The sequence below is a fragment of the Somniosus microcephalus genome, chromosome 23 (genome assembly GCF_052327205.1).
Source record: "Somniosus microcephalus isolate GS21.2 chromosome 23, FLI_Smic_1.0, whole genome shotgun sequence".
NCBI classification, from domain to species: Eukaryota; Metazoa; Chordata; class Chondrichthyes; order Squaliformes; family Somniosidae; genus Somniosus; species Somniosus microcephalus.
The window spans coordinates 5,629,730-5,648,682 of record NC_141009.1 but is presented as its reverse complement, the minus strand read 5'-3'; the positions used below and the strand labels follow the sequence as shown (position 1 = coordinate 5,648,682).

The window sequence follows — 18,953 nt, the reverse complement described above, 5'->3', positions numbered from 1 at the left end:
ACCTCCCCTTGTAATCATTTTCTGTACTTTTATAATGTCGCAGTAGAGGCAGTTTGAGCAGCTGACCCTAATGTGACAGCGGGGGGATTTCCATTGCCGACACGGGCAGTGCTGCCACTGCTTGTGGTCGAGGTATCACTGGAGTGGAATTTCACGGTGTCATATTATCTGATCACAGTCACAAAACACAACTGTTCATGCTTTGCAAGGGAAAGATAGCACTGTGGGTGTCCTGTGTGTTCACAGACAAATTACAGCCAGGATGCCTTTTTCCTTTGTTGCCTGGGATCTGGTGTGGGAGGGGCGGGCGTGGGTGGAGGATTGGGGAAAGGATCCTGTACAATCAGAGTGAAGCAGTTCCAGTCAAACACAACCTTTTGTCAAAATGTTTATTGAATACCTGAAAGACTGAAAATCAGAACACGCTTCAATCATCGTGGGGGGCACATTGTGCTCAAGACATATTATTGGGGGCTGGACCCGTCTAACCCCTGCTGTACTTGGCGTACTTTTCCTAACTGCTCACAGGTTGCAAATACATCTGAGAATCAAGCTATATATAGAAAGGTCAGAGGAGAAGTGAAAAAGAAAATAAGAGGGGCAAAGAGAGGGTCTGAGAATAGAATGGCAGCCAACATAAAAGGTAATCCAAAAGTCTTCTGTAGGCATATAAATAGTAAAAGGGTAGTAAGAGGAGGGGTGGGGCCGATTAGGGACCAAAAAGGAGACCTACGCATGGAGGCAGAGGGCATGGCTGAGGTACTAAATGAGTACTTTGCATCTGTCTTCACCAAGGAAGAGGATGCTGCCATAGACATAGTGAAGGAGGAGGTAGTGGAGACACTTGATAGGATAAAAATTGATGAGGACGAGGTATTAGAAAAGCTGGCTGTACTTAAAAGTAGATAAATCACCAGGAGTGGATGGGATGCATCCGAGGATGCTGAGGGAATTGAGGGAGGAAATCGCGGAGGTACTGGCCATAATATTCCAATCCTCCTTAGATACGGGGATGGTGCCAGAGGACTGGAGAATTGCAAATGTTACACCATTGTTCAAAAAAGGGTGTAACGATAAACCCAGCAGCTACAGGCCAGTCAGTTTAACCTCAGTAGTGGGGAAGCTTTTAGAAACAGTAATCAGGGATTAAGTTAACAGTCACTTGGACAAGTGTGGATTCATTAAGGAAAGCCAGCACGGATTTGTTAAAGGCAAATCGTGTTTAACTAACTTCATTGAGTTTTTAGAGAGGGTTGATGAGGGTAATGCAGTTGACGGGGTGTACATGGATTTCCAAAAGGCGTTTGACAAAGTGCCACACAATAGGCTTGCCAGCAAAGTTGAAGCCCATGGAATAAAAGGGACAGTGACAGCATGGATACGGAATTGGCTAAGTGACAGGAAACAGAGAGTAGTGGTGAACGGTTGTTTTTCGGACTGGAGGAAGGTACACAGTGGTGTTCCCCAGGGGTCGGTTCTAGGACCACTGCTTTTCTTGATATATATTAATGACTTGGATGTGGGTGTACAGGGCACAATTTCAAAATTTGCAGATGACACAAAACTTGGAAGTATAGTGAATAGTGAGGAGGAGAGTGATCGACTTCAGGAAGACATAGACAGGCTGGTGGAATGGGCGGACACGTGGCAGATGAAATTTAACGCAGAACAGTGTGAAATTATACATTTTGGTAGAAAGAATGAGGAGAGGACATATAATCTAAATGGTACAATCCTGAAGGGGGTGCACGACAGATAGACCTGAGGGTATGTGTGCACAAATAGTTGAAGGTGGCAGGGCAGGTTGAGAAAGCAGTTAAAAAGGCTTACAGGATCCTGGGCTTCATAAATAGAGGTATAGAGTACAAAAGTGTGGAAATTATGATGAACCTGTATAAAACACTAGTTTGGTCCCAACTGGAGTATTGTGTCCAATTCTGGGCACCACACTTTAGGAAGAATGTGAGGGCCTTAGAGAGGGTGCAGAGGAGATTTACGAGAATGATTCCAGGAATGAGGGACTTCAGTTACGTGGATAGACTGGAGAAGCTGGGGTTGTTCTCCTTGGAGCAGAGAGGATTGAGAGGACATTTGATCGAGGTGTTCAAAATCATGAGGGGTCTGGACAGAGTAGATAGAGAGAAGCTGTTCCCATTGGCGGAAGGGTCGAGAACCAGAGGACACAGATTTAAGGTACAGGAAACTTTGTGCTATCCGGCACCGACGGGACCGAGCTGCTGCCGTTCCCTCAAAACTGCCGGACACACCAGCGTTAATGTTGAAGCATACGGAGCTTTTCATCTCCGTATCTGGCAACAAACACTGTTGCTTAGCAACAGCTTCTAAACAGTCGGCCGTACCTTGGAAGCGTCTCTGTCGCTTAGCAACAGCTTCAGAGAGACTTTGCAGAGCCTGACTGTTGGAAAAAAAAGCCACGAGAAGAAAAAAAAACCTAACAAAACAGCTCCTGATTTTTGCCGGTGGCTCGAGCTTGCCGGACATTTAGCCTCCGGAACACAAAGTTTCCTGTAATTGGCAAAAGAACCAAAGGCGACATAAGAAAAAACTTTTGCGCAGCGAGTGGTTATGATCTGGACTGCACTGCCTGAAAGGATGGTGGAGGCAGACTTGATCACGGCTTTCAAAAGGGAGTTAGATAAGTATCTGAAGGAAAGAAATTTGCAGGGCTGCGGGGAAAGGGCGGGGGAGTGGGACTCGCTGAAGTGCTCCTGCAGAGAGCCGGCGCGGGCTCGACAGGCGAAAGGGATCCTCCTGTGCTATAACCATTCTATGATTCTGTGACCCTGATGAGCATTCAACTTATGCATACGTGTAAGACAGGTTCTATTATTCCATATTTTGTAAATGTTCCTTAATTACTTTTACACACAGGTGGCCACAGTAACTTGTTTACAGAGTATGGGATGCCCTCCAGTCATTCCCAGTTCATATGGTTCTTTTCCATCTACTCACTCCTTTTCCTTTATTTAAGGTATGTATGTTTCTTGGGTATGTTTTATGGATCAGTATTGCACGTTCTCTGCTGTGTATGAAGGTTAGAAAAACTTCCGCCATGAAAGTTAAATAATAGGAGACTTTGTAGAGGAGTATAAGACACTAATTAGAATAGAGGATGATAGAGTAGAGAGGGAGAAACTGTTTCCACTGGCAGGAGGGTCAGTAACTGGAGGACACAGATTTAAGGTAATTGACAAAAGAACCAGAGGCGACATGAGTGTTTTTTCCGCAGCGAGTTATGATGATCTGGAATGCGCTGCCTGACAGGGTGGTGGGAGCAGATTCAGCAGTAACATTCAAAATGGAATTGAATAAATACGGTAAACTCTTTCGTATCTGGCACCTACCGGACCAGGATGGTGCTGGTTAACGAATAATTCTGGATAACAGAGAGGTGGGCCATTTTTAACACAAACAAAAATAAAAACCACTGCCTAACTCGGCCACCGCAGGAGACTCGGACTCGGCAAAACAAGTGCTGGATGGATTCGGCAAGATTACCGGTTATCTATTTTGCTGGTTATTAAAAGAATTCCAGATGATTAAATGCCGTTTAAACAAGAGTTTACTGTAGTTGAAAAGGAAAAGAATGGCAGGGCTATGGGGAAAGAGCAGGGGAGTGAAACTAATTGGTCAGTCCTTTCAAAGAGCTGGCACAGGCACGATGGGCTGTAAGATTCTATGAGAAGAGTTTAATCCTGAGCACTATTTCAAGTTAAATCATGATTGCAGGACAAGGGGACTTGGGTACAAACTAGTAATAGGCAAGTTCAGTACTGTCGGGAAGCACTTCTTTATACAGAGAGTGATTCGTGCATGGAATGAGCTCTGGGTAGGATAGTCTGCTGACACTACTTGCCCAGCCTCGGGTGAGGAATGGGCACTGGATGAGGTACAGGAGAGTTGCTGGCAGCTGTGGAGCCCGATCCAAGCACAGGTGTGCCAAACAAGTGCAGATTGTTTGAAAGCTCCTGTGCTCGCTGACCTACACTGGATCCCTGGTCTGGCAATGCCTCGATTAAAAAAAAAAAAAAGCACTCATTCTTGTGTTCAAATCCTCCATGGCCTCGCCCCATCCTATCTCTGCAACCTCCTCCAGCCCCCCAGCCAATGTTCCCTCTGCTACACGGCCGCACAGCTGTCTGGAACTCCCGCGCAAGCTGCTCGCCGGCTTTACAATTAGACAAACTGCGCACATGCGGGGATTTGAACAGGCTGCACAACCCGTTAAAGGGGCCGCGCACGAAAAAAGTTAGAGGGAATATTACCTTCAACCCTCGGAGATCTCTGCGCTCCTCCTATTCTGGCTTCTTGAGCATCCCTGATTTTAATCGCTCCACCATTGGCAGCTGTGCCTTCAGCTGCCTGGGCCCTAAGCTCTGGAATTCCCTCCCTAAACCTCTCCGCCTCTCTCTCCTCCTTTAAGATGCTCCTTAAAACCGACCTCTTTGACCGAGCTTTTGGTCACCTGTCCTAATAGCTCCTTATGTGGCTCGGTGTCAAATTTTGTTTGATAATCGCTCCTGTGAAGAGCCTTGGGATGTTTTACTGCGTTAAAGGTGCTATATAAATGCAAGTTGTTGTTGTAAATCATGGGGTGAAAAATGTTAACATTTAAAAAAATATATATATATTTGTTCCTTTTCTCAGAATGCACCAAACAAACAATGCTAGATGTTTAGACCTGTTGTGGAGGCACGTTTTATCCATATGTCTGCTGACTGTGGCTTTCCTTGTCTCGTATAGTAGGTAGGTAGTGCTTTCTGTACACCAGCAGATTCTCTGAGGTAAGTTGGATGACAGACTGTTTTATAAGGTGTTGTACCATGCAATGGTCAATGTATTATTCTGTAGCTAAGTGCAGTGGTGACCCTTTCAGACCACAAAACCTCTAATTGTTAAGTAATCACAGCCTCGGGTCATTCAGAGTTCAATTGTTTGGCGAGGGAGCAGACGGGGAATTGCGGGGTTTCAGGCTCCCGGTCAGGAGCACCCAACGTTTAGTGACTGGCTTTCTCAGTGTCCTTTATATTTAAAGATTTGTTTTGCATCTGTAACAAAGTGTGCAGTCGGGGTACAGTAGCATAGTGGTTATGTTACTGGCCTAGTAATCCAGAGGCCTGGACCAATGATCCGGAGACATGAATTCAAATCCCATGGCAGCTGGGGAATTTAAATTCAGTTAATTTAATAAATCTGGAATAAAAAGCTGGTATCGGTAATGGTGACCATGAAACTACCGGATTGTCGCAAAAATCCATTTGGTTCACTAATGTCCTTTAGGGAAGGAAATCTGCCGTCCTTGCTCGGTCTGGCCTATATGTGACGCCAGACCCACAGAAATGTGGTTTAACGCCACTCCACTGTATTCAAGAAGGTGGCTCACTAATGATCCAGAGACTTACCAAGGGCAATTAGGACAAATGCAGTCCTTGCCAGTGACGTCCACATCCGATGATAATAAAAAAAAAAGTCTGGTGGGTGACAGACAAAACGCATCAGATGCAATAATTTATATATCGATTTTTATTTTTATTAAGCTCCTACAATTTTGCTGGTGCCATGTCTATATTAACTCTAAAGATATGTTATTGTCAATAGTTTGTGGATTGCAGTGCAGAAATTGTGGGCTTGTACATGAAGAGTGATCACTTGATCGAGGTGCGAGAGGGTTGCTGACGCCTGTGGAACTGTCGATTCCTTCAGGAGAAAATTGACAAATGTTTTCATTTTATTGCAACATTTGACCATTCCGTTTCCAGTGGCAGGAGGGTCGGTAACCAGAGGACACGGATTTAAGATAATTGGCAAAAGAACCAGAGGGGAGATGGGAATTTTTTTTAACGAGCGAGTTGTTGTGATCTGGAACGCGCTGCCTGAAAGGGTGGTGGAAGCAGATTCAATAGTAACTTTCAAAAGGGAATTGGATAAATAGTTGAAAGGGAAACATTCACAGGACTATGGGGAAAGAGTGAGGGGAATGGGACTAATTGGAGAGCTCTTTCAATCAGCTGGCACAGGCAGGATGGGCCGAATGGCCTCCTTCTGTGCTATGATTTGTTCTTTAACGGAATGTTGTGGTTGGTTTTGCAGAGTCTATTTGATGTACCATTCCTGGAGCCAGGTGATATATGGAGTTATAGCAGGCGGGGTAATGGGAGCAGTCTGGTTTATCTTCACACAAGAGGTACTAACGCCGCTATTCCCCAGGATAGCGTCCTGGTAAGTGCCCTTAACCTTCACGTATTGCATGATTAAATTGGCACATTAGAACAATATTTTTTTTAAAATCTTGTACACTGCCCCCCCCCCCCCCAAACGATGGCCCAGAAATTCGGGTCGGGGGTTTCCCGCGGGAGCAAGCCCCCGACCTGCACTTACCTTGCACGCCGGCCGTTGAGCTTTGGGCCCCCGTGGAATTCCGATCCTGGGCCTCCTCCAACTGCCGGTGCGCAGTGCTTGCGTATCCCAGGGGCGCAGTTAGTTCGATGCGTCCCCTGGGATCACGTGGGCCATGGAGAGCCAATCGGAGCAGGGAAATGCCCATTCATAAGTTTGACTGTCAAACCTATAAATACTATAAGCCCCAAAACATCACTAAATCTTTAAATAAATGTAAAAAAAAATCACATTTTTAAAATAAACTATAAATTACATGAAATAACTATTTTAAACAATTTAAATTTTTGAAGAAAATAATTTTATTTTCTAATGGGGCTGAAAATAAACTTACCTTTCTTTAAAGTATTTAAAAATAATAAACCTGTGGAAAAAAGTTTTAATTTTAATTAATTCACCACTTACCTTGTAAAAAGCAGGCCTTGCGACTGCTTTTTACATGTCTAACTTCTGGAGACTTACCCTCCCGGGAAAACCTGTTTAAAAAAAACAAAAAAAAAACGTAAGTTCGATTCGCACGCGCAGCCTGTCCGGTGCACGCGTTCCACCTCTGAACCCCTTCTTTCAGGGGAACGGAAGTGCCGGTTTCCCGCGCATGCGCAGTGCATGCAGGAAACCGGCCCTTCCATTGGGCTTACAGGTGAGTACCCCGTGCGTACTCCCCCGGGGAGAGCCGAAGTTCTGGGCCGATGTGTTTATTCAGCTCTCCTTTGCAGTGAGTATTTTAAAGGGACTGAGTTAGAACCATCCCTCAGGGCCACTGACTGCAGAAATTCCCCCCCCCCCACCACAGCGTCCATGAAATATACATTGATTGTTTCAAAGAGCACAGCAGGTTGATGGCACCTGAAAGAGAAAGCTGGGTTAATGTTTTGGTCGTAACTCTTCATTGGAATGGTCTTCATCAGATTGGGTTCTTTGCTGCATTTTGAACGAGCATCGGACGTCAATGATTCAAACACTTTCCATGTCACTTTTTCTCACAATTCAGGCCAATCTCGGAGTTTTTCCTGATCCGGGACACGAGTCTGATTCCAAACATCCTCTGGTTTGAGTACACGGTCACAAGGTCAGAAGCACGGTAAGATGGTAAACTCTGCACACCTGTGTCCTTGCTGATCTGAATATAAACTCCTCATTGTTCTTGTGTGAAGCACCATGGGACGTTTTACTGCATTAAATGCGCTATATAAACGCAAGTTGTTGTTGTAAAACCCATCTGTTGCTGAAGATCCCACTTACTGGGAGGGGGATCTTTATGGGTGTACACTTTAATCAGCATCATTCACAAACCACTTGTTTTTTTGGTCAGTTTGGTGTATGACGCACGCGGAAGCTCATCCTCCCTATTTCAGGATCTCCAAACCAAGTGACTGAGCAATCGGCACGGCTGGTGTTTCTGTTTGCCCAGTTATGGAGTACACGCGCTATCCTCAGTCGGACAAAACCCAGGTGTCAGCCGTGGCTCAGTGGGTAGCATTCGCATCTCTGAGTCAGAAGGATGTGGGTTCATGTCCCACTCCAGAGACTTGAGCACAATAATCCAGGACAACACTCCCAGTGCAGTGCTGAGGGAGATGCTGTCTTTCAAATGAGACATTAAACCGAGACCCCGTCTGCCCTAAGGTCCCATGACACTATTGAAGAAGAGTTCTTCTCCCTGGTGTCCTGGGCAATATTTATTCTGCAACCAACATTGCTGAAACAGATTATCGGGGTATTATCGCATTGCTGTTTGTGGGAGCTTGCTGTGTACGAATTGGCTGCCGAGTTTCCTACATTACAACAGAGACTACACTTCAAAAGTACTTCATTTGCTGTAAAGCACGGTGGGACACCCTGAGGTTGTGAAAGGTGCTATATAAATTAAAGTTCGTTCTTTCACTGACCTAAGTTAGCCAAGAGCTTGACTGCAAGCTGGTAGAGGCAAGGCATGGGGACCTTCGAGTGTGCAGAGGAGTACTGCTGGGATCCAACCAGCTACGACTGCACAGACCAGTGGGAAGTTTCCTGCTGCTTGTCCAGCCAGGATTATTCCACCCGGTAGAGCATTAGTTTACATTGTTATCTGGAGCGGAGTGGGGAGAATCACAGCCCTCGGTGTCAAGTCTACCACTCCGGGTCAGGAAACTGCACCAGGCTGGCTGGTCAATGATCAGTGCCCTGGAGTAGTGTGGAGCGGCCTGATTCAGGTATCGGATTTACTGTGTGATATACCTATCAATTCAGTCCATGAAAAGCGACAAGTTAAGATAGTAACTATAGGTTTTTATTGGCTAAATAACAGAGCCCACCCTCGTGGGCGATCGGTTCCAACAAGGGAGAATACTAGCCAAGCGGTCACCTTTATACCTGGGCAAGCAGGCGGAGCCATGGGCGGAGTCAGCTGAGGTAAGCCCAGGTATAGCAGTGTGCATGGCAAGAGGTAACCTTGTGTATCGATAACAACAGTGTAACAATAGTGAACGGTTGTGAACGGTAACAGTGGTTTACCACATTCACCCCTTGTTTAAAATTGAGTCCGGCGGGGTGAAGTGTACTACCAGTTCGTGTATGTCAGTCTCTCAGGAGGCCTCGTAAGCCTTTCTGATCGGCGCAGCAGCAGCGGCGGTGGTGCAGTATCCGATGGTAATGCTGGTGTCTGCGTGGTCGACGAAGGCTCCTGGGGTTCCGGCATGCCGTCTACAGGAGCTGGATTTGGGGGAGTGGTGGGGGATAACGGTGGTATCTCGGGGGTGCCCGAGGGTGCGAGGTCTCGCAAGGAGACAGTGTCCTCCCGCCCGTCTGGGTATGCCACATAGGCGTACTGGGGGTTGGCGTGCAGGAGGTCCACCCTCTCGACCAGGGGGTCCGTTTTATGGGCCCTCACGTGCTTCCGCAGCAAGACGGGCCCCGGAGAAGTCAGCCATGTTGGTAGCGAGGTTCCCGTAGTCGACTTCCTGGGGAAAACAAACATTCGTTCATGGCGGGTGGCGTTAATGGCAGTGCAAAGCAGTGACCGGATGGAATGGAGTGCTGCCGGGAGGACTTCCTGCCAGCGAGAGATTGGGAGGCCCTTAGACTTTAGGGCTAAGAGGACGGCCTTCCAAACTGTCGCGTTTTCTCTTTCCACCTGGCCGTTCCCCCGGGGGTTGTAGCTGGTGGTCCTGCTCACAGCAATACCTCTCGCGAGCAGGAACTGGCGAAGTTCCTCGCTCATGAAGGATGCGCCCCGGTCGCTATGTATATAGTTCGGGAACCCGAACAAGGCGAACAGGTCGTTCAGGCATTTGATGACACTGGTACTGGTCATGTCTGGGCAGGGGATGGCAAAGGGGAAACGGGAGTACTCGTCAATAATGTTGAGGAAGTACACATTACGGTCAGAGGACGGGAGGGGCCCCTTAAAATCGATGCTCAAGCGCTCAAAGGGGCGGGTGGCCTTGATCAGGCTTGCTCTGTCCGGCCTATAGAAATGCGGTTTGCATTCGGCACAGGTTTGGCAGTTCCTGGTCATGGTCCTGACCTCCTCGATGGAGTAGGGCAGGTTGCGGGCCTTAATGAAGTGGTTAAGTCTGGTGACCCCGGGGTGGCAGAGGTCGTTGTGGAGGGTCCGTAGTCTATCAACTTGCGCGTTTGCGCAAGTACTACGTGATAGAGCATCCGGGGGGTCGTTGAGTTTACCAGGCCGGTACAAGATATCGTAATCGTAGGTGGAGAGCTCAATTCTCCACCTCAAGATCTTGTCGTTCTTGATTTTGCCCTTCAGCTTGTTATTAAACATAAAAGCAACCGAACGCTGGTCGGTGAAGAGGGTAAATCGTTTGCCTGCCAGGTAATGCCTCCAGCGTCATACCGCCTCCACAATCGCCTGGGCCTCCTTCTCGACAGATGAGTGTCGGATCTCAGGGCCCTGGAGGGTCCTTGAGAAGAAGGCCACAGGTCTCCCCGCCTGGTTAAGGATTGCCGCTAGGGCGAAGTCGGAGGCATCGCTCTCCACTTGGAAAGGGATGGACTCATCCACAGCGTGCATTGTGGCCTTCGCAATGTCTCCTTTTATGAGGGAGAAGGCTGCGCCTGCTTCTGCTGTCAGGGGGAAGGAGGTGGACTTCATGAGGGGTCTGGCTTTGTCCGCATAATTGGGCACCCATTGGGCATAGTAAGCGAAGAGCCCCAGGGTTCTCTTCAGCGCCTTTGGACAGTGGGGGAGGGGAAGCTCCATGAGGGGGCGCATTCTTTCGGGGTCGGGGCCGATGACTCCGTTCTCTACTACGCAGCCGAGGATGGCCAGGCGCGAGGTATTAAACACACATTTATCCTTATTGTAAGTGAGATTCAGCCGTTGGGCCGTACGGAGGAATTTCTCCAGATTAACATCATGGTCCTGCTGGTCGCGGCCGCAGATGGTGACGTTATCTAGATAAGGGAACGTGGCCTGAAGCGCGTTCTGGTCGACCATCCGGTCCATCTCCCTTTGGAAGACCGAGACTCCGTTGGTGACGCCGAAGGGAACCCTAAGGAAGTGGTAGAGGCGGCCGTTCGCCTCGAAGGCAGTATACTGGCGGTCCTCAGGGCGGATAGGGAGTTGGTGATAGGCTGACTTGAGGTCGATGGTGGAGAATACCCGGTACTGTGCAATCTGGTTGACCATATCAGATATGCGGGGAAGTGGGTATGCGTCCAGCTGGGTGTACCGATTTATGGTTTGGCTGTAGTCGATGACCAGGCGGTGTTTATCGCCGGTCTTAACGACTACGACCTGGGCACGCCAGGGGCTGGTGCTCCCCTCGATGATGCCCTCCTTCAGGAGTCGCTGCACCTCAGAGCTAATAAAAGCTCTGTCCCCGGCGCTGTACCGCCTGCTCTTGGTAGCGACGGGTTTACAGTCACGGGTGAGGTTAGCGAACAAGGAGGGGGGGGCGGGACTTTGAGGGTGGAGCGGCCGCAGGTGGTACGCGGTGGGCGGTTTAAAGTTTGCTGGTTGTAGACTGTGAGTGGGGGGAGGGGTCCACCGTAAGCCAAAGTGACACTTTGAAGGTGGCATTGGAAATCCAGCCCTAGTAGGACGGCAGCGCAGAGCTGGGGCAGGACGAGAAGTTTAAAATTTTTATATTCCGTGCCCCTAACCAACAGGGTCACTACACAGTAGCCGCTAATGTCTGTTGAATGGGACTTCGCCGCCATCGAGATCCGATGGCGCGCTGGCCGGACAGTGAGGGAGTAGCAGCTCACCGTGTCTGGATGAATAAAACTCTCCGTGCTTCCGCTGTCGAACAGGCAGGACGTGGCGTGGCCGTTTACTTCGATGTCCATCATGGACTTGGACAGATGATGCGGGAGAGCTTGGTCAAGCGTGACGGAGGCCAGTGTATGGCTGAGTGAGCTGCTGTAGTCTGCAGGCGAGGCGGTGGTCGGGTCTGGAGACAGAACGGCGGCCGAGTGCGGCGAACAAAATGGCGGCGCCCATGACGCGGGTCCCCACGAAGTTGGACAAAATGGTGGAGAAGATGGCCGCCCCCACAACTCACATGAGGCACTGCTGGCGCCTGTGGCCTTGATCAAAGATGGCCACCCCCACAACTCACATGAGGCAATGCTGGCGTCTGTGGCTTTCCCCCTGCAGGCGTTTACAAAGTGGCCTTTCTTTTTACAGCCGGAGCAGGTCGCGTTCCGTGCAGGGCAGCGCGCCCTTTGATGTCTCGCCTGGCCACAGAAGAAGCAGCTGGCGGCCCGATCGCGGAGGTCCGCTGCCACAGCGGGTCCCGGGGGTGGCGGTCCCGATCGATTCCGGGACACCGACGCCGTGGTGGGTCCCAGGGGTGGTGGTGCGAGGGGAATTGCGGCCGGAGTCGGGCCCGAGTCCCAGGGTCGCGCAGCACAGTACCTGGAGTACGCCTCGAGGTCCCGATGGGCCACTTCCAGAGAGCGAGCGAGGGCTGCAGTTGTATTCAAGTCGAGGTCCTTTGATTCGAGCAGTCTTTGCCGTGAGTAGTCGGACCAAAGGCCTTTCACGAAGGCATCGCGGATGTTCCCTTCAGTATTTTCTGCAGCCGTTACAGCTTTAAAGTCACAGTCCCTGCCGAGTGTTTGTAGCGCCAGTAAAAATTCATCTACAGACTCTCCTGGCTGTTGCGAGCGGGATCTTAGGAGATGTCTGGCATACATAGAACTTACAGGGCTCCGGTACTGCTCTTTCAGCAGGTTGAGGGCGTCCTCGTATGTAGCACGGTCCCGGATGAATGCAAATACTTTAGGGCTCACCTGGGCGGTCAGAACTCTTAGTTTGGATCCCGGAGGCACGCCGGAATATCCCAGGTAGGATTCGAAACAGCTCAGCCAGTGTTCGAAGTCGAGGGCTGAGTTCGCTGCCTGTGGGTTTAGATCCAGGTACGGCGGTCGGAGGGCTCGCAGCCAGGCCGGCTGCTGTGGCTGTTGTAGCTGGCCGTTTGGCTGCTCCGATCCACTCATTTCAAAATTTAGCCAATAAAATTGATATACCTATCAATTCAGTCCATGAAAAGCGACGAGTTAAGATAGTAACTATAGGTTTTTATTGGCTAAATAACAGAGCCCACCCTCGTGGGCGATCGGTTCCAACAAGGGAGAATACTAGCCAAGCGGTCACCTTTATACCTGGGCAAGCAGGCGGAGCCATGGGCGGAGTCAGCTGAGGTAAGCCCAGGTATAGCAGTGTGCATGGCAAGCGGTAACCTTGTGTATCGATAACAACAGTGTAAACAGTGATAACAACAGTGTAACAATAGTGAACGGTTGTGAACGGTAACAGTGGTTTACCACACTGTGTCTGACACAAGGGGTGAACTCATTGGGTAGGCAGCAAATTTAAGGAGCTCCTTGCAAGCAGCTGCAGGACAACACAATTTACCACATGGCTGGTTGGTGTGACAAGAGTGGTGTGTAGGGAGCACACTTTAGTGTTTAACAACATATCGAGGAGCAGAGTAAAGAGTAGGTGCTGTCCCTGCCCTGGGAGTGTTTGGTGGGACAGTGTAAAGGGAGCTTTACTCTGTATCTAACCCGTGCTGTACCTGCCCTGGGAGTGTTTGATGGGGACAGTGTATAGGGAGCTTTACTCTGTATCTAACCCGTGCTGTACCTGCCCTGGGAGTGTTTGATGGGACAGTGTAGAGGGAGCTTTACTCTGTATCTAACCCGTGCTGTACCTGCCCTGGGAGTGTTTGATGGGACAGTGTAGAGGGAGCTTTACTCTGTATCTAACCCGTGCTGTACCTGCCCTGGGAGTGTTTGATGGGACAGTGTAGAGGAAGCTTTACTCTGTATCTAACCCGTGCTGTCCCTGCCCTGGGAGTGTTTGATGGGACAGTGTAAAGGGAGCTTTACTCTGTATCTAACCCGTGCTGTACCTGCCCTGGGAGTGTTTGATGGGACAGTGTAAAGGGAGCTTTACTCTGTATCTAACCCGTGCTGTACCTGCCCTGGGAGTGTTTGATGGGACAGTATAGGGGGAGTTTTTCCTCCTTGCATTTGTGTGTGATTTCCTCAAGCCTCAGTTGTTTGTTTGGGTTCTGTGTTATAGGGCGTTTTGGTCCCTCCTCCGCTGACCTGTTCTCACTGACCCGACCTTCCCACCACTGCCACTGTGCAACCTGGACTCCCAAATCCCAGGCTATCCCATCATGCATTTAATGTCATATCCTAGTAACCTCTGTAAACAAACCCGTGATTCACAATGTTATTTGGGAGAGGAGAGAGAGAAACATCTTGCCTTTGGAACAGTATCGTGATTCATTTGACAGACTGTGGTGAAGCTCTGTTTGTGATATAACGCTACTTTCCCCGATGCAATTTCTGTTATACGGTATCTTTCTACTAGAATTGGCTGGGGGGTGGTGGCAGTGAGGAGACGTATTGTATGCTCCCTTTGCATTATTATTTACTTCCCTCCAATGATGGTGTTTTTTAAACAAAAAAAACACATTCCCTAGTGTCCCCCTCCGTGTTGTAGCTTTAACAAAATCCGATTGCTGCTTGATTTCGAAGGGGTGAATTAAAACTTTTTTTCTTTTGCCTCCATCCTCAGAAACAGACAACGGAAGCTGGGCACAAAGATGCAGTGAGGCGAGGCGGCATCGTTCACTGGGGGAAGGGGCTGTGGTGCAGACCTGGAAGGAGAGGAAGAGAAAACCAACAACGATAAAACATATCTCATTTTAAAAATTAAAAAAAAAAATTTTTTTTTTTTTTTGCAGACGGTCTAAGGCAAGCTGAGGCGTACGTCAGCAGCCTAGACACTCCCCGTGACAGCAGTCCGTGTTGACGCAGCTCGCTGTTAGCTTTCTACTGCATGTTAGAGTCGTGCGGGCGCTGGACTGAACTAGTTTAAACACAGCGCGCGGACACACAGTGCCAGTGAAATGTGATATTATTGCTTCTGATTAATGAACTTGGTTTTTATTTTAGGGAGGGACGGCAGGGAAGAAAGGGACCTACTTTCACAGTGTAGTGCTGTGATATTTTGCAAAAAAAGATGTGGCATTTTTTTGTGTTACTGGTTTAAAAACAAAAAATTGGAAGTGTTGGGAGCGATGTAGTTTGTGAATTGTCAATCAGGTATCTGACATGCTCAGGTTACTGCTGTAGCAGTCAGATAAAACTATAAGGGATCATGTTGCACTTTAGGAAAATAAGTTAGTTTTTTTTTATAAAGAAAAAAAACACTAGTGATGTGAGTGGAAAAACTGATTTTTATTTTTCTCACTGGTTATGTTCTATCTGTGATGAACAACTGGGCTCATTTAAGAACTCTATGTAGCTAAACAGATATTGGCATTTTCTCCCCAAAATTAAAAGGAATTATTTATTCTACATTCTGGCATTATTGCCAGAGCCAAACAGAAAGGGGGCTTGTCGGAGCCTGTTTCCCCCCCTCCACTGCTCTCTGCACCTTTGGTCAAGTCCTTTTTGATTTGATCTTTTGTGCAAATGGTAACCTTTTGACAAACTGACAATCAGATGATGACGTTGTGTATTTAGGACATGGTCACTCTATCTGTCTGGGGCCTGGTTATTCCTAAGCAAGCCTGGGCCGTGTAGTGGCGAGGGAGTAGAGGAGACTTGGGATCCTAAGTGTAGGGGAGTCTTGGGTGGCCTCGCTTCTGCATCCACCCAGTACAAACACTGACCTCAAACCGCACACTAATCTTGGAGGTGTTGGAAATGGGAGGATTTGTTCTGGGGTCGAGGTTCAGGGTTGGCATTTATTCTGAGACCAGAGTTTAATCCATTGTGTTATGGGAGTGCCTTGTGTCATACATCTGCTGTTCCCACACCTGGTTCTGGCTCTGGGTGAAAACCGTTCTGTTTTCTTACCCCACGGACACTGTTGGCTTTATCATTTCGACAGGAATGCATGTTGGCCATCCCAAAATTAAACCACCTACCAACACTTTTACCACCCTAATGCTTGGCCAAATCCCCACAGTAACAGTGATTCCCTTCTGTTTTTACTTTGCAGGAAGTAAGTGTTGCTGTGCTTTTAATGAGATATTCTGGAATAGAATTCCCAGCAATCAGTGGTAAATTCTAGACTCCCATTCATTCCTTGAGCAACGAAGGCCTGGATCACACTGACTAGCGTCGCCAGCACACAGCACAGTCATTAAACCCATTAAAATACTCTCTTAAACTTAAACTCGGAGTTACCGCAAGGTATTAAGCTAATCTTGAAGATTTTGTTTCGATAGCCCAAGAGTAACTAATCTAATAACACAGGCTGTCGAATTCTGCCGTGGGATGCTCATGTCTGAGTGCGTAACATTCACCTGAAATTCCTTCTGTTGCTATCTTGGCAGAGGTGCTAATCCAGTGTGTAAAATTGTAGAGAAGAGGACTTCTGGTGATCCCATTACACGTGTGTACGTTAGTAACCTAGAGGGGAATGTCAGGGCTTTGATTTAGTTGTCAGTTTGGTGGAATGTTACTGCAGCATGCACACAAGGAGCAAGATCTATAAATCAGACCAGACGGCAGGGAATGGTGTGGGCAGCTTGCTATATCCCTGGCCCCTCTGAAGGAACTGCCCCCCATCCCCTAACGTACTGCGTTTCCCTGAGCCGGTTGGTCATCACCCAGATTGTGTGACCCAGCAGTGAAAAGAGGATTTTGGAGACGGGAGTTGACTCTGACTGTGTGTGCTGCTGTGAGTGGCCATTCCCAGAGAACTGCGGTGTGACTGAAACCACGGGCGAATTGCCCAATGTCCAGACCATTGCTCGTGAAATACTTATTTCTGAACATGTGCTATTTAAAAAAAAAAAAAAAGTTTTTCCAAGACAGGTTATTGCCGGTGTATTTGCTAGTACAGTAATTAGGTACAATCATGATTTTTTATTTTTTAACATTTCAAAACATGATTATGAAACAACTCATTTTTTTTTTATTTAAGATTTTTGCTTTCTTGTAACAAATTTCTTGTTTAAATAAACGTTTGGAAATTAAGTTGTCTGACAATGTACAAAAATAGAAAACTTGTTGGGAGGGGGGAGTTTTATTTTTGCACCGGTGAAAGAGCATCGTCTTGAGTCCCAGACAGCTGTAGGATTTTTTTCTCTCTTTAAATGTACAGGGGCAGCGGTTTTACTCTGTGTTCAAGCTCCCGGTTTTGCGCGCTGTTCATCGGTTGCCAGTCAAGGTATTCGAGCTCGAACTTGCCGTGGACCAGACGCCAAGTTTACCACACCGGTGAGTTTTATTCACTGCAGAAGGCTTAGTTTTAAATCTTCTAACTAGGGGGGGTGGGGGGGTCACTGTCAATGGTCCTTTTAAGCTGTGCGGCCGCTCTGGAGCTCCCGCGCAGGCCATTGCCGGCTTTACAAGAGGAAAAACGGCGCATGCACGTGGATTCGAATGGGCCGCGCAGCCAAAAAAAAATGAAAGGGAACATTGGTCGCTGTCGGGTTTTGTTTAGAATTAGTTAGGTCGTTCAGACATAGAGAGGCATCTTGCTCTTTACACAGTATTGTGTTCCTTTTTTTTAATTTAATTTATTTTTTTTATATTGTATTTTCATTGGTGCTTACCAATAAGTAAGTACATAGATTTCACACTACTAAAATCAAAGAAATAATTGTAAAATTAGTGTCTAACCAACTTGTCCAGTAGGAGAGATTGATACAGGATGGCAAGCTAATGCTTCTGCAAATAAAAAAACCCGATTTGCACAGGTGAGATGTGACAAACCGGCTTTGTGCTGGATTTCCTTCACAGATATAATCATTGAACCAAAATTTTATTCCCCAGCTGAACATCTGGAAGCAGTCTGAGATGGTTGTAAAAGGTTCTGACCAGGTGGTGTGGAGCTGAGTAAAGGGGACCAGGAGGTGTTGGGTCCAATGCTGAGTTAGCCGGTTAGCTGCAGCAGTGGTTGAGTGACTACTGCGCTTCCCGGACTAGGGGGGCGGTGGGGGGAGGAATTCAGTCCGGGCTCCTGTTTCTGGTCAATGTCCAGTGACCCCTGCTGGAATAAACACGTGTGAATGTTGGGTGAGAACGAAGACTGGGACAGGCTTGGCTGTGATGCCACCCATGGCCTGATAGCCTGCTGGCACTCAGTCTACAAAGAATGACTGGCTGGGTAAAGAATCTGGCACCTGTGGAACTGTAGCCCAGCAAGTTGTCAACACGTTTAGGGGAAGGAACAATAATATACTCATGGGAACTGGCAATATGCGTTTTGAAATAATGCAAAACTTTTAATGTAATTTTTAGACCTGGCGTCATCTTCACACCGCGACTACAGTAAGAGTCGCACTCTCTGACTCTCACTCTCTGAGAGTTAAGTTCCCCTTAACTTCACCCTCTATACAGGTGTGTGATAAAGAGGTGTAGGATTAGATTCCTTTTGTACAGTTAGTGTGTGTAAATTTTCAGTGTGGGTTATTTCTACAATGTGTGTGGCCCCTGCATTGGTGCTGTGTGCTGGTGGTTTCTACTTCCAGTCAGTGAACCTTGAACTGTTTCTTTTGTGACTCTAGCAGTCGCTAATGTGTTTTTAAAAATAATAGCACCCAACCGTATCTGTCACTCCGCCAAAATATGGCAATCCAGATAGCTTTGAATACCTCTGCAATCATGTAGGTGCTGGATAGAGTAAGGGTGGTGACCAATGTTCCCTCTTATTTTTCATGCGTGGTCCCTTTAAGTTTGCTGCGTGGCATGGGGGGAATATCTTTTCCAGCAGAACAGCTGGTGAGCGGCCTGCGCGGGACCTCCGATCGGTGCGCAGCTTAGAGGGACCATTGATGGTGACCAGTGCCTTACAGAAAATAACCACTAGTGCTGAGTTATTTGCTGGCGTACTTTCCGTAAGTCACTGGCCCTTTTTATACAAAGTGTGTATAAATTGGGTTCCCAAGCTCGCCGAGTTTTATTGCAAAAATATAATAGTGTAAGAGAGAAACTGGAATTGGAACAGAACGCTCGTTAAAACAAGACGTACGTCAGCATCTGACAGATGAGCAACAGGTGAATCTTTCAGCTTGATGCTAAATCTGCCTTTTCTCCTTTCAGATGCTGTG

The 18,953-nt window shown here is 47.9% G+C and overlaps 1 protein-coding gene across 3 annotated transcripts in view; it reads left to right on the top strand.

The window, feature by feature from the left end:
• Positions 1-18,953, top strand: part of dolpp1 (dolichyldiphosphatase 1) — a 34,260-nt gene that overhangs the window by 11,553 nt on the left and 3,754 nt on the right. For all 3 annotated transcript variants that reach the window (XM_085965258.1, XM_085965257.1, XM_085965256.1), the window contains exons 4-8: positions 2,893-2,992; positions 4,669-4,767; positions 6,112-6,240; positions 7,409-7,498; positions 14,459-17,118. In XM_085965258.1, coding sequence (XP_085821384.1) covers positions 2,893-2,992; positions 4,669-4,767; positions 6,112-6,240; positions 7,409-7,498; positions 14,459-14,495 — 455 coding nt within the window. In that variant the 3' untranslated portion in view covers positions 14,496-17,118. The remainder of the gene's footprint in view (positions 1-2,892; positions 2,993-4,668; positions 4,768-6,111; positions 6,241-7,408; positions 7,499-14,458; positions 17,119-18,953) is intronic.